The sequence below is a fragment of the Zeus faber genome (genome assembly GCF_960531495.2).
Source record: "Zeus faber genome assembly, chromosome: 1".
Taxonomy (NCBI): Eukaryota; Metazoa; Chordata; class Actinopteri; order Zeiformes; family Zeidae; genus Zeus; species Zeus faber.
The window spans coordinates 13,054,217-13,069,362 of record NC_137193.1 but is presented as its reverse complement, the minus strand read 5'-3'; the positions used below and the strand labels follow the sequence as shown (position 1 = coordinate 13,069,362).

General features: G+C 42.3%; 1 protein-coding gene across 1 annotated transcript in view; it reads right to left on the bottom strand.

Moving 5' to 3' along the window:
• Positions 1-1,626: 1,626 nt before the first annotated feature.
• Positions 1,627-15,146, bottom strand: part of cers2a (ceramide synthase 2a) — a 14,493-nt gene continuing 973 nt past the window's right edge. Inside the window, exons 2-11 of the mRNA XM_080015608.1 lie at positions 11,317-11,490; positions 10,995-11,112; positions 10,570-10,688; positions 10,158-10,215; positions 9,163-9,213; positions 8,937-9,029; positions 7,936-8,064; positions 3,827-3,933; positions 3,497-3,650; positions 1,627-3,397 (exon numbers count right to left, since the gene is read on the bottom strand). Coding sequence (XP_079871734.1) covers positions 3,251-3,397; positions 3,497-3,650; positions 3,827-3,933; positions 7,936-8,064; positions 8,937-9,029; positions 9,163-9,213; positions 10,158-10,215; positions 10,570-10,688; positions 10,995-11,112; positions 11,317-11,489 — 1,149 coding nt within the window. The 5' untranslated portion in view covers position 11,490 and the 3' untranslated portion in view covers positions 1,627-3,250. The remainder of the gene's footprint in view (positions 3,398-3,496; positions 3,651-3,826; positions 3,934-7,935; positions 8,065-8,936; positions 9,030-9,162; positions 9,214-10,157; positions 10,216-10,569; positions 10,689-10,994; positions 11,113-11,316; positions 11,491-15,146) is intronic.

Below are 15,146 nucleotides of genomic sequence, written 5' to 3'. Positions count from 1 at the left end.
TTGCTTTGTGACATGGTACAGTACATTATCCTGCTGGAAGTGAAGGGTAAATTGTGGCCATTAAGGGATGCAAATGGAACAATACCCATATAGTCTGTGGCATTCAAGGGATGATTGATTGGTATTAACGGGCCCAAAGTGTGCAAAGAAAACATTCCCCACACCATAACACCACCGCCACCATCCTGGACTGTTGACACAAGGCAGGTTGGGTCCATGCATTCATGCCTTTGGAACCCAATTCTGACCCTACCATCTGTGTGCCTCAGCAGAAATCCAGATTCATCAGATGAGGCTACGTTTTTCCAGTCTTCAACTGTCCAATTTTGGAGAGCATGTGCCCAGTGCAGCCTCGGCTTTCTGTTCTTGGCTGACCGAAGTGGAACCCGACGTGGTTCTGCTGTTGTAGTCGATCCGCCTCAAGGTTCCACATGCTGCGCATTCTGAGATGGGTTTTTTTCTGCTCACCACAAGTGTACAGAGTGGTTGTCATAGTCACCGTAACCTTTCTGTCAGCTCCTACCTGTCTGGCCATTCTCCGGTGACCTCTCTCATCAACAAGGCGTTTCCGTCCGCAGAACTGCCGCTCACTGGATGTTTTTCGTATTTTGCACCCTTCTGAGTAAACTCTAGAGACTGTTGTGCGTGAAAATCCCAGGAGATCAGCAGTTACAGAAATACTCAAACCAGCCCGTCTGGCACCAACAATCATGCCACGGTCAAAAACACTGACCACATTTTTTCCCCCATTCTGATGGTTGATGTGAACATTAACTGAAGCTGCTGACTCGTATCTGCATGATTTTATGAATTGCACTGCTGCCACACGATTGGTTGATTAGATAATTGTATGAATAAGTAGGTGTAATAAAGTGCTCAGTGAGTATATGTTGTAGTTTTGTTGGAAACTGAAGGACTTATTCCCTTATTTACTTCAAAGGATTACAAAAATTACCTACAATTAATTGTGAAACACTATATTTTTGACTGTCAATGCAAAAACCCCAAATCAAAAACCTACGATTAAGCTAAAATAAGATTGTGAGCTGTACGATTTCTTTTTAGGTCACACCTTTCAACTTTATGGGTTAATATCTACCTAAAATCTCTAGGGAAAAAAATTAATAAATAAAAACCCCAGAAAGAAAAAGAAAGAAAACTAAAAATAGCATGCCCCCAGACACCCCTAGTATAGGCTTACAGCAGTAAATCTCTTGTTACACTACTGTCTCTAGTATTTACCCCCTCACAGAAACATGTCATCAGAAACTAAAAAATAATAAAATAATAATAAAGGAGAAACAGTGAGGTTTTAAGCCTTATCTTGACATCACACATCAGAGTTATTAATGTTTCATTATAATTACAATGGGGATAATTTCCTTGTTGCACATAACTTGGGTAAGAAAAGTAAATCCAAGATGGCCACCACAGTAAATGTGTCTTACTTTAAAAATGGATAAATGTTACAGTGCAGGTTGAATTCTACTGGGTAGTGAGAATGTAATGAACCCCTAAAACCAACATTAACAATTACACACAAAATACAGCACCAGGTAGTTCCTCACACCGAACCATTTCCAAATGAGAGAGTCAAATGGGAAAAAAAGGAATTCAGTGAGGAGAAATGTTTCCAACAATACTGTTTATCTTATATCTCAGCAACATGACAAAATACAAAATAAAAACACTATTGCAGAAGCAAAAGTTTTTAGAGGGAGCCACATGTAACACCAATTTGGTCGTCACAAGCGGAAGGCCGGAAGAAAGAGGTTACAGTGGGCCATGGCGTCCCAGTGCAACGAACACGAGACGTGTTGTGGGCGCAAGGCATAACAATAGAAATCAACTTAAAGATATAGAATTTCTTCTTTTTTTTTTTAAACATGTAAAGCTTTAAACCAAAGAACTGAGCAAACGACACATCTACACATGCAGATGAAAAACATGTTTTGGGCTACCATCCTATATTTTGCTTGAGATTTAACAATAATTTATCAAAAAACAAAAAAGGCAAATAAGAATTTGGGATAAACATTGAAATGATAATTCAGCCCACGCTGATCGTAAAAGTCTGATCTTGGTCTCGAGTCACGTAGTTATATTTTTAAAATTCAATGTCTAATCCATATAGGAAACCCATAAAGTGCTTCTTTGGATGGACGGGCAAATAAACACTGATGAAAAAATGAAATGTGTACATCTGAATGAGGAATGAACTCACCCTTTTCTATCGACGGTTGAAATGATTCAAATCAAGGTAAACATAAAAAAAACAATAAAAATCACACAACTAAAAGACAATAATAACATTAATAAAAATTAATAACAAAGACAAGACATTTAAAATGATCTCAAGCGGTTTGCATTCTGCTTCCCAGTAGGAATAGTGTCAAAGACAAACCAACACAAATTCCAACATACACACATTGCTAATGAAGCTCTTTCTCTCTCTCTCTCTTTTCTTTTGAACAATTAAAATATAATTTACCATCTTTTTGCGCTCCCGAACACCAGCTAATCCTCATTCGGTAACATGTGTATCAACTCACCCCTCTGTCTAGGAGCAAAATAGGCAGCTTCAAAGACTAATTGCATCTGAATATTTCCCCTGACTATATTAATAATATACTTACTCTGGCTTTGGTAAATAAATCGACTCCACCTACCCGCACAGAACCGTGCTCCGTTTGAAGACCGTACCGTCATTATGGCAGTGTGAGTGCTCATAAGCTGCTGACCCCCGTGTGATCTGGCTGAGTGAAAACTACAAACACTCCGTTTTACCGTTTTTATTATTTCTATTGAAAGTAAGGCACTGATCCAGGCAGCAGGAATCTCCAGGAACGCTGTGAACCCAAAACTACCAGCAGGAGGATGGGGCTTGTAGGATTAATAACAGACCGCCGAGGCAATGACAAACTCACTTCTACCTGCGAGTTTAAGCCTGTGATTGGTTGATGTACAGCGAAACGCTCTCCCCTTCCCCCGAGCCACTTCATTCAGCGTGATCTGCCGCAAGGTAAAACAAACTATGATGGACTAAGTGGCTTTGAAAGACGAGTTTTAGGAAGCGAGGAACCTTAAATTATTTTCTATTAAGTGTAGTTTTTATATATAAATTCATAAATGCCGCCTGACTTTTTTTTTTTTCTTTTTGCACATGCTACTCCCCTGATCTTTGGCCTTGGCGTTCAGGCCTCGTATTAAAGGGCCTGAATGCCCTCACTCCCAGCACCTCGTCCATTTCTCACTCCCGCTTACTGTGGTTGTTGTTAAGTGGCGTGTGGCCATTTTGCATGTGGCCGTTCTTGGACTTCTCTTTCCTGCCGTTGTCAATATCTTCGCCTTCCGACTCTGTCTCCTCTTTGTCGCTTCGTTCATCCTCCACAATGTGCTGCAGAGAAAAGAGGACGCACAGACAATCGGACATCGGTCATGTGACCATGACTGACCGCGGGGCATTTCCGAGACCTACGACGGGAGCATTTCATACGTTGCCTGGAAGGAACTTGACGACCATGCGCAGGATGAGGGCGGCCCAGAAGATGTGTAGACACTGCAGCACGAACATCAGGCCGTTGAAGAAGTAGAAGCCAATGAAGGGGGCGTAGAGCGTCTGGGGGTACACCCATGTGGTGTGGATGATCCTGCGCAGAGGACAAAGCAGAACAGAGGCTACAGTCAGAGCCACCTACGTGCCGTGTGACAGAGGCCGGCGCTGGGGACAATGTCTCTGTTATAGTGACAGCGATAAGGGAACGTGACTGTGTGGGGGGTGGGAAGCCACCCAACAGCAAACTGAAACCACTGATGTGATCCTTACCAGAAGGGGAGAATGACCAGGCGGGTGACGATGAATACTGCAGCGAACAGAACGAACATCAAGTTGCAGGTTCTTCTCCAACCTGCATAGTTGAATATCTTCGCTGACTGAAACAAACCCAAGAGCGAGAGAGAGTCACTTTTCGGTGTTTGCCCTCTAGAGGGCAGACATCGAACCACGTATCCGCCTCATCCTTGTTATTGGCCAACAAGTTTTTCCAGGGTGATGTGAAAATGCTAAATGGGATACAAGTGGCTGAGCAGAGCAGTAACTAGCAGCTCCTCTGATGCCTTTGGACCCTGATCTGCCTGTGATGTCTGTTTAAATTCTGTGTTGTAAATTAAATTACTTAAAAGCAGCTGTACTAAACCATTTTTTCCCCCAACATGATATCATACTGCATGTTATTTGCTGACTTACAGGTTATATTATTTCATCCACCTCCATTTCTGTCTGTGATAACACACACAGATCTAATGTTTTATTTTTGTTCACCAAGTTCTTTCACTGGCAATCATTACTGAAAATATGCATCCAGGTCCGGGTTAGTTGCAGCAATTGCACCAATGGCAATAATGGAATCAATTGAAGACAGTTCAATTAAATGTGGTTGTCAATGCACTGAACTTTGTTTAAATGAGAATAAAACAAAGCGCAGCACCTCAAAGTCATACCCTGCACATGTACCCGATCAGCCACAACATAAAAACAACCTGCCTAATATTCTGTAGCTCCCCCCTGTGCCACCAAAACAGCTGTGACCCATGGAGGCATGGACTCCACAAGACATCTGAAGGTGTCCTGTGGTATCTGGCACCAAGACGTTAGCAGCAGATCCTTTAAGTCCTGGAAGTTGTGAGGTGGGGCCTCCATGGATCAGGCTTGTTGTTCCAGCACATCCCACAGATGCTCCACTGGTTTGAGATCGAGGGGATTTGGAGGCCAAGTCAACACCTTGAACCCTTTGTCATGTCCCTCAAACCATTCCTGAACATCTTTTGCAGTGTGGCAGGGCGAATTAACCTGTTGAAAGAGGCCACTGCCATCAGGGAATACCGTTGCCATGAAGGGGTGTACTTGGTCTGCAACAATGTTTAGGTAGGTGCTACATGTCAAAGTAACATTTAAATAAATGACAGGACCCAAGGTTTCCCAGCAGAACATTGCCCAGCGCATCACACTGCCTCTGCCGGCTTGCCTTCTTCCCATAGTGCATCTTGGTGCCATCTCTTCCCCAGGTAAACGATGCACACGCACGTGGCCATCCACATGATGAAAAAGATAAAGTGATTCATCTGACCAGGCCACCTTCTTCCATGGTCCAGATCTGACTCTCACGTGAGCATTGTTGGTGCTTGGGTGGTGGACAGCGGTCAGCATGGACACTCTGACCGCTCTGCGGCTACACAGCCCCATACGCAGCAAGCTGTGATGCACTGTGTGTTCTGACACCTTTCTCTCACGGCAGCATTAACTTTTTCACCAATTTGTGCTACAGTAGCTCTTCTGTGGGATCAAACCAGACGGGCTAGATTTTGGTCGGTACTAACTACGGCTGTACCCAACTCAGACTTTTGTCAGTCTAATTGGATTTGGCTGTTCAATGCGAATATTCAACTATTTGGCGGGGGCACTGGGAACAGAGCACGAGGGATTGCTTGGGCCTAGGGTACTTGGGTACTGACCAACCTGCTACTTAACAGATCCCGGGGATAAATCATTACAGACCTTAGTATCGATAAGCTGGAAGTTACTGGTACTGTTAACGCTATTGGAGAAATCAAGAAAATTGATTTTCTATTTATTTAGACTATACAACCCGTTTCTACCTTGAAATACATTTAAGATATTCATCTAAGAAGCATCTTTGCTATTATCAAAAGAGACATCTCTCCTGTCTCGCTCTCTCTCCATCGCTGGAGATATGGAGATATGTGCGAGGCGGGCGGGGCCAGCTCCATCTGCCTCGCTCAAGCACACTAAAAACACAGTTTTAGTTGTTTTTATTTGGAGAAACAAGGCGCGGCGGTCGGGGCGCACAGAGTCGTGTGTGGACGCGGATGACTCACACCAGCGTTTCCGTTATCCAGTAATTGCTGTTTTTTGGAAGGGGATATCTGTTGAAGTCCGACATATTTAAATCTCTCCGGTCTTAATGTCCGATGAAAAGAATTCCCTCTAAGTACAATTTGAATTAGTGCTGGGCGATAGAATGATAACAATAATTATCGCCATGTTTTTTTACTTGACGTCGAAATAAAATACACTCAATCATTTCGATAAAGAATTCCGCAGATCCGTTCATTTCCGCGCTCGGCAAGTTGCAACGGAAAGCCAGAATCAGTTTGGACGATCTAAAGCTGAGCTTTCAACCCTTAAAGAATCATGTTTGTCGATATAGAACTAAGCCCCGCCCCCTCCCCCGTGGACGAGTTGCCCTTGTAAACACAGTACACAAGGAGCCAGCGTCTAGAACTCTGAGGAAAAGCAGAAAGATGAAGTGTCGTTGGGAAACATACATCCATAGTTTGGTGGGTTTTTTTATATTTAAGTTCCGACCCAAAGCAGGTGGTAAATATTAATTGTGTAAAATATGTCGACGAGAGGTGCAGACGAAGACGGACATCACAAACTTTATTATTTATTTAGACCCACTTGCCATATTTATTTTGTTTTTGATTTGATCAAAATTTAAATCGAGTGAAATGTTAACTAAAGGGGCTGCACTTGTTACTTATTGTTCACGAAAGGAAATTATTTGATTACAAGTAGTAATATTTGTAATTTTTATGTATTTATTTTGAATAATAGCGTTAACTGATAGGAATTATTTTATTTTTAATATTCAATAAATATATTATACATCTACATGCCTTGATGATGTCATTCACCATATAGCCTGCTTATCAATTTGTTTGACGCTCAATAAACACAGATAACATGATACTGGAATCTCTCCCGTTTGTCCGGGACACTCCAGTCTCCTAGGACATGTTGTGGCACCAATTTTTTCCAACGGAAACTCTGGTTCACACATTAAAATATATTTATGATTCCTATTATTTATAATTCCTCATTGACATGTTATCCCTGTGCATTTTGTAAGCTTCTATCTGTTTTATCCTGTTACTGTAATGCACAGTGACTGGAGGAAAAAAAAAAAAAAAGAAGAAGAAGAAGACTGCTCAACTTGAAGAATCTCAGTCCCCTGAAGGGTTGATGATGATGATTCGACTCGTCGACCTTCAGGGGCTATCCCTCGTACTAACCACTGCATATGGGGAACACCCCACAAGACCTGTCGTTTTGGAAATGCTCTGACCCAGTCGTCTAGCCATCACAATTTGGTCCTTGTCAAAGTGGCTCAGATCCTTACGCTTGACCATTTTTCCTGCTCCCAACACGTCAACTTCAACAACTGACTGTTCACTTGCTGCCTAATACATCCCACCCCTTGACAGGTGCCACTGGAACCAGATGAGCAATGTTATTCACTTCACCTGTCACTGGTTTTAATGTTGTGGCTGATCGGTATACCAAATTGGACGATGATGTCACAATATGCTCTGCTCCACTCCTTCTCTACGGTTTCTGGTGCCCTCTGTTCCAGTACGTGCAGTTCCTTACACTCATTCTGAAACAGGTTCCATTTTTTTCCCCCCCCCCTAAGTCCTACGGATATGGTTCAATGTTCAAAGTTGGACCACAGCATGTCGGGACTGCCCCCAATACAATTTATTAGTTTTGAGTCTGTGGTTTTTAGCGTTTCTGAGCGCCAGGCACCGCCAGCAGAGAATAAAAAATAAATAAATAATTATTATAATAAATTAAATCTAAAAAATAATCTGAACAAAAACAGGGTTCTGCACTTTGCGTTGGACCCCTAATTATCTTTAATGGAGTTCAGTCTTATCTACATTTCTATTTTATATTGCTGCAATATAAACAATTTCTCCACCAGTATCATTAAAGTTTTATCTAGAAAAATTGTTGTGCAATGTTTATAGTTGAGGGTGATAAGTAGCATTGTAAATTAAGTTTTGTTTTTCAGTGACCCCTTCCGTTATCACTAGCATGGGGTTAAACAAGCTCCACCACAAGGATGTTACCTCCATGAGGTAGTCAGATGCGTCGTGCACCAGCATGATCAAAGTCCCTGCCCGGATGTAGTTGACCAGCCAGGAGAAGCTGATGAGCGTGATGGTGGCGAAGTGATGAACTATCTGCTCTTTGAAATCCTGCAGAGGAGCGGACAGTGCGTCAGAGTGGGAAAAAAAACAAATGTCGGAGAATAGTTAACGGAATTGTTTTGTCACTTATTGATCAATCTGACTATCGGATTTGGTGTGTGCAAATCCCTTTTCTTGAGAGTGCTATAAATGATTAACTCTGTATAAGGACGGGATCGCTCTGCGTCGCTGGTATAAGAGTAAACATGATCCTAATAAAAACGGCGGAAACAAGGTGACAGAAGCTTATAAAACCTGTCCAGGAATTCAAAGCCAATTACAACAGAGTGGCTTTGCTCTAAAGTCTACAAACCTGTTGTGGATTTTGTTTAAAAAAAAATTTAAACCACATAAAGTAGGTCATGGCATTTGGCAAATCAAGTTAGAAAAGTGCTGAATGAGACATTGAGAAATATTGAGATTTTCATCACTGCCGTCAGCTGAGGTGGAAAACAGTTGTTGGGTCAAAGCAAAGTGAGATTTCACCAGTAACACATTAACTCACACACCGCAAGAGAACTACATTAGCACTTTAAACATACACAGAACACGCTGCTTTCAACACATATCCATAATGGCACGCTGTATTTACTGCTGTGCTGAGATAGAGGAGATGAGCAGAGTGCGGCCATTATCTTTGAGGACATTTCCGTGGCTCTTGCTCTTCCCAGTACCCAGCATAAACTCATGCAGGCTTGATGGGAAAATACTTAATACAAACCTCAAATATACAATAAACATCAAGCAGCATCGTGATTGAGTGGACTCAATAACTGTCATCTGCTCAGATTTCCCTCGATGGAATTGTTTCGATTTATTTATTTATTTTAAGTCTGTAAAGTGCGCTGCTAATGTTAAGGAGGCAGTTACTCTTCACTTACTTTGCGTTTGACATCCGACGCCACGCTGAAAAGCAATGAAACGTAGAAGCCCAGTTCCATCATGTAGTACCAGTACTGGGAGGGGAGCAGGGGCTGGGGAAGAGGAGGAAACACACACATACAACAGATATATCTAATTTGATCCTCTCATCCAAATGACTTTAATAAACAATATGTCCATTCTGACACTACTTGTCTTCATTATTATACCAAACAGAATACATACCATTTTGGGGAATCCGTCCCACATTTGCTTCATGTCGTAAAACCATGGTTTCTGGAGTGAATGAGTAGATTTAATGTTACTGTTGCCCTAAACCCACAGCGGGACACACACGTGAAAGACTCCAAATGAGAATATGGACAAAAATAAACTTCACATTGAAGTAAGTAAAGTAAGTACAGAGTGCAATATAGCATCACCATAGTTCAAAATTCTGGGAAAATCTGCAAACACCGATAACTTGTACTGTTATTGTTAGGATAAATTGTCAAACAGCTGAAACAAAAATTTCCGAAGTGTCTTTATATGTACAAATAACGAGGAACCACACAGTGACTTATTTTGCAAAGGGTGAACACAGTCTTAATTGGGATCTTAAGGCTTCGTTGTCAGTACAGTGGGAAGGATAATGATGACGTACACGTACACCCATTGTTAAGTGAGTTCACTGGTACACCATTATGGTCCTAAACCGGAGACTTGACTAAAGACCAGTGTCCCAAATCACTCTTAACACTACACATTAACCCGAGATTTGGAGCCAAACTGTGCGAAGGTCAGTGCCTGTTGGAAAATCCAATTTTCCCCTAAAAAAAAAAAAAAAAAAAAGGGTTGTTTTCAAGTCGGTGTGCCATGTCAAACAGGAAATGGAGACCACGTGTGTCCCCCAGCTGGTGGTACTTCAATTTCCTCCTCCACACAATGTCCCTTGCTGACTTTCTACCTCCACTTGAAATCGAGTGTCCCTCCAGAACAACTTTAGGGAGTTGGGGACATTTTTGCGACAAGGGGGAATTGATCAACTGTTATGTCTGATGGAAATCAACGCTCTTGAGTTTAAGTTCCACACGTCAGCCAAAACAACATCCAGGGACTGTATTGTTACAGCCCATGACGTACGGTTAGTGCTGTGACAACGACCACCAGGGAAACATGCTTTTCTTGGGTTACACGTGACAAGCTGCTTACAACACATCTATGGAAGAAGAAGTACTCACATCGACAAGAACCGCCAGGCCAGCAAAGAAAGCAAGAAGGTAAAAGGTAAATCTCCAACTGTAAGAAAACGCACAGCAAACTCAGGAAGGGACTGGGAAAAGTACAAACAATGTCAAGGATAGAGTAGAACTTATTCTATTTCTTGGAAACATAAGCAGTAGCACTGAGGTTAAATAGAAGGAGATCAGTATAAAGAAAGACAAACACACCAAATTAAAATGTTCAGGCCCTGTTTGGGTATAATTCACGAATGTGACCCACCCAAAAAGCAGTTTTCTCTTGTAAGAAAACGAAAACAAAACAACTTAAATTTTCTGTAAAATATATTCTCACCTTTACCACCGTTATCTGGTTGACAGATAAAACAATCGTGTTGTTATCTATGCGTTATGCTCGTTATGTTGAAATTACCTGGCCTCCCTGAACTTCTTGACCTTACTCGGCCGGTCCTGGTTCCGCCGTTGCCGAAACCACCTTTGGACCTGCCGCACGGAGCAGCCCGTCTGTTTACATAGATCTTCTAGGCAGCTCTGAGACATGGACGAGAAAGAGCGGAAGGGGGGAGAAAAGCAGGAAGATGCAACCTTTACTCGTAGGACCACAAATCGGACTATCAAAAACATGTCCCGCAGTGGCTCGTATGTTCAGGACGTGCGATTGTGATCATGATTGCTGTGCCGTTATTCCGTCCGACAATTCCAACGGTTTCAGGGCATATAAACACTTGTGGGCCTGTGTGGCTGGTGATGTTTAAATTGTACCACCGCCAGAGCCCCATGCCAAGTAGTGCTACTGTGCTATGGCGCTGTGGGGGGCTGAGCGGGCTTCTCAGTTACCTGTGTGGGATGTTTAGATACTTTACAGAAATAGGATTCCAGTGTGGGGTTGGGAGCAGCTCTGAAGCGCTGCTTGTCAGTGACTCCAAGCAGAGAGGCCAGAGGGGTGGCCACCGTCCTGAAGAGGGGGCAAACATTGGAAGCATGAAGTAATTTCAACAGATGAGGTGCTTTGATCCAGTTATACGAGTCGGAGGAAAGATGCAAAGCACGCAAGCTATGTAAACAGTTCTGTGTTGCGCTTAGAAAATAGTGCAAAATAAACACAGATTTGCGTGCGGCTGAAAACGCCCAAGGCAGGATGGGATTGAGGGGAACCAACCTCTCGAAGATCTGCCTCACTACGAGGAAGCAGAGAGCGATGGGGAGGGCCGCCCAGAGGTCCGTCAATTTAGGATAGACCTTGCCATCATGGTCCTTAAGATCGGCCCAGCCCAGGCCCTCAGGAAACCAAATCCAGTCCTGCCATATCAGCTCCCTCAGTTGTGACAACATCCTTGGACAGGGCGAGAGAGACCGTTAAATGTGTGATTAAGTGGGTTGGGCATCCATAACAGCCACTGTTGGTAGTGAGGGAGGGCATTTTCCATTCCAATATGCAACAAGAAAATAAACTTGAGAGCACACTGAACACAGCATCTAGGTCTTCATTTTGTTTGTATTTTTTTCTTAAATGTGTTAAGATGGGGTTGTTGTTGTTTTGTGTTTTTACATTGTTGCACAGCTACACAAGGGGAAGCTGAAGAACAGGTCACATTTCACACATGTGGACCTGGTCTGGTTTTTCCAAAAATTCTGTAAATATAAAACAAAGCTGTACTAAAGCCCTCGGGGGGACAGTATCACTATTTAATCGGTTGCGTCTCTAAAATCAACATAAGCAAATGAGACCATCACAACAAGAAAATTCGCAATTTTTCCAAAAGATTTGGATTAAACAATTTGCTTAAAGGGGGGCTATGATGCAAAACTCACTTTTCCAGTGCTAGTGCACATACATTTGGGTCTCTGGTGGGCTTATCAACACACAAACTGAAATAACACAACCCAGTCAGTTTTTTGTTTTTGTCCGTTCCAGAAAGCATGCTCAAATGCCATTGGCTAACAGAACCCGGGACTCTCACCCCATTGGCTCGCAAAACTCTAGGCCTCAGGCGGGTGGCACCGACCGGTATCTAGGTACGTTGGAATGGCTAGAATGCATAATCTGAGTGGTATTTTCAAAATACTCCAAAAACATGTTTTTGGGACCTCAGAGACCTGTGTTAACTTTGTGCAAAAGGTGCATAATAGGTGAGGAATACTGGGTCGGATTCCCTTCTTAATAAGACAAAGCACAGCACAGAGCTCGACCTCCTTTCCAAAACGGCATAGGGGATTCAAATAAATTATATGACGCAAGATAGAATGAGAACATAGTAAATATTGTCTTTCAAACCAGAGTGAGTCACCCACAGTTTTGTTGATATTCGCTCCTTTCTAAACAAGGCTCACAAAAGACAGCCCCAAGCTAATCTTCTCCTCACGGTTTAGTCCTCCTTCAGTCTACACGCACTGGTGGTGTGTGATTCCAATGATCAACCACACACACACACACACACACACACACACACACACACACACACACACACACACACACACACACACACACACACACACACACACACACACACACACACACACACACACACACACACACACACACACACACACGTTGACTTGTGACCAAAGTAGCCTTTTTTGTATTGATTGATAGATTGTTAGATATTCTGCGCACACACACCGTGAAACCTTTCACAGCAACAGGATCTGCTGTGAAAGCCCCGGGCACAGGATGACATCAGTGCGGCTGTTGGTCCTCGCAGCTTCTCAATGGGAGCTACAATCACCTTTGTCACTCTGGCGGACAGCTAGAATTTGTCCCGTTCATGTGTTTTAATAAGGCAAACTATTTAGTGGAGATAATGTTTTTTTTGGGGGGGGGGGTTCTCCAGGGAGAACTCCCTTTAATGAGTGGAATTAATCGCCGCAAGAGAACAACGTTATCTTAAGGACAAGTGGGGTGACTAGGTTGAGAGGGCCGCTCTGCCACGTCTTGATAGATCTGTTAACAAGGATTGTTTCCGTGGACTTTGACCAATTCCAAACCTATTACGAGTGAACGGTAACAAGCACAGTCTAACTTTGTAAGCCCCCGCAGTGTCAACTTTAAAGCTTGTTGGGAGTTTTGCAGTCAAATTTACTCTGTAGAAAGAGTAGTGAAATATCAACTATGCTGAACCCGTTCCATGTTCACCTGTTTCAGAAATACAAACACATCCTGGTTTGATACCAGCGTGTGAATTTAATGCAACTTCACACTCATAGAACATGTGCAAAATAAATTGATACACATATTCACAGGGGATGTGAAATAATTCATTTAAATATTAATGTACACAACGCCTACTATATGGCCCACTTTTTCAGTATGATATTATTATGGTGTTTTGTTCTGTGCTTTCCTTCTCAAAACAAAAAAATAAATAAAAAATTGCCGTAAAGTGTCTAAGAAAAAAAGACTGTCGCGGTAACAATGTATTATCACGTTTTTTAAATAACTATAAATTGCTTTTAATTTTAAACATCATTATAGAAAGAGTGGTGAGGGAATGTTTTGATGAAGTACACATGTTTGCACTGTCAATGTGTGTTTCGGCATTTTATACCAAACTAATCTAAAGTGCATCAATTACCGTAACAGCCATCTTTAATTGTCTGTGTGTTATGTTATTGACATTTTTGATAAGAAAAGCACATAAATAAACACTAAAATAATAAAGTCGTTAAAAACAACTAAGTGGGCCATATATAAGGCATTGTGTACTTTAAAATTTAAATAAATAATTTCACATTCATTCTCTGTGAATATGTGTATCAGTTCAATTTGTATGATTTATATTATGTTTTATGGTGGTTCCATGAGAATGACCCATAAACTGTTGATAGATCGCAATTAATAAAGCAAAACAATGACTGGCGCCAAAGATTTTATCACTAAATCTTCCTCATGGTCAGGCCGTGCTGACCTTGCACAGAAGTTGCTCCATGAGTTACTCTATTGCATCACGTTAACAAGTTATTTAAATGCAAAACGAAGATTCAAGAGCAAAACAATGAGTAGGTTATTACGTGTGTGGGCAAATACAGTGTAACTGGCTTTCACGGGCAGGTGGTCAATTGTGTTAATATGTCAAACTTTGCGACAAAAACCTGTTGGAAGCAGCCAAGCATCTGCTAAACTGGAGCTGGAAACCTGCCTGGGGGCCGGTAGAGCTCAAGTGCATATTTAGTGGGGTTTTTTCTGTCCATTTCTTGCAGAAACAGGGCACCAGAGAGTAACATTTAATACGTTTAAAAAGGCCTTTTTCGGGCGGATTAACTTTCAATAATTCACATTTCTCTTATTGAATAAAGTATTTCTCTATGTGTGGTGCTATTGTTATTTGGTCAGAGGTCAGTATCAGGTAGAAACAGGGCAGGTCATGAACAAGATACGCTGCGAACTGTTATTATAGCCGTTTACTTCTTACTTCTTACTTAACAGTCATGAACGACAGGCGAGTAACTTCCTCCTTTATCTCCCATTTCCGTTTCCCACGACTTATTTTCTAACGCCACGTTTTCCCTCTGTTCCACCCTTGTTCCTATTTTTATTTCTTTTTCGATTTTATCGATCAAACGTTGAGAAGTTTCCTCACTTTGACAAAAAAATAAATAAAATAAAATAAAAAGTACTACACGGATGCATTAACGCGCACAAAAAATGCTGATGTTGAAACCAGGACGTCAAAAAGGTCCAAATTTAGGCCCATGACTTATGGGGTATATAATGCATCTTTCTTTCTCAACACATGCAAGGCTTTTCCAAAGAGATGCAGACAGCCAGGGGGAGACTTGGATCTGGATCCTCCTAAATAGGCCACCGGTTCACGATACGTCTAATAACCCGGGGCTGACCCCCAGGCGCTGCGTCGCTGTTTTTGGAGCCTGGCGTGATTATTATGACTCTGATCGGACGGCGCGGCGACGCCGGGCCGCGTCCGTTGGCGTAGCCGCGCTTGGTGAATGGCGCCTGCGCAGGCAGGCAGGGAGTCTCCGGACATAGCGGAT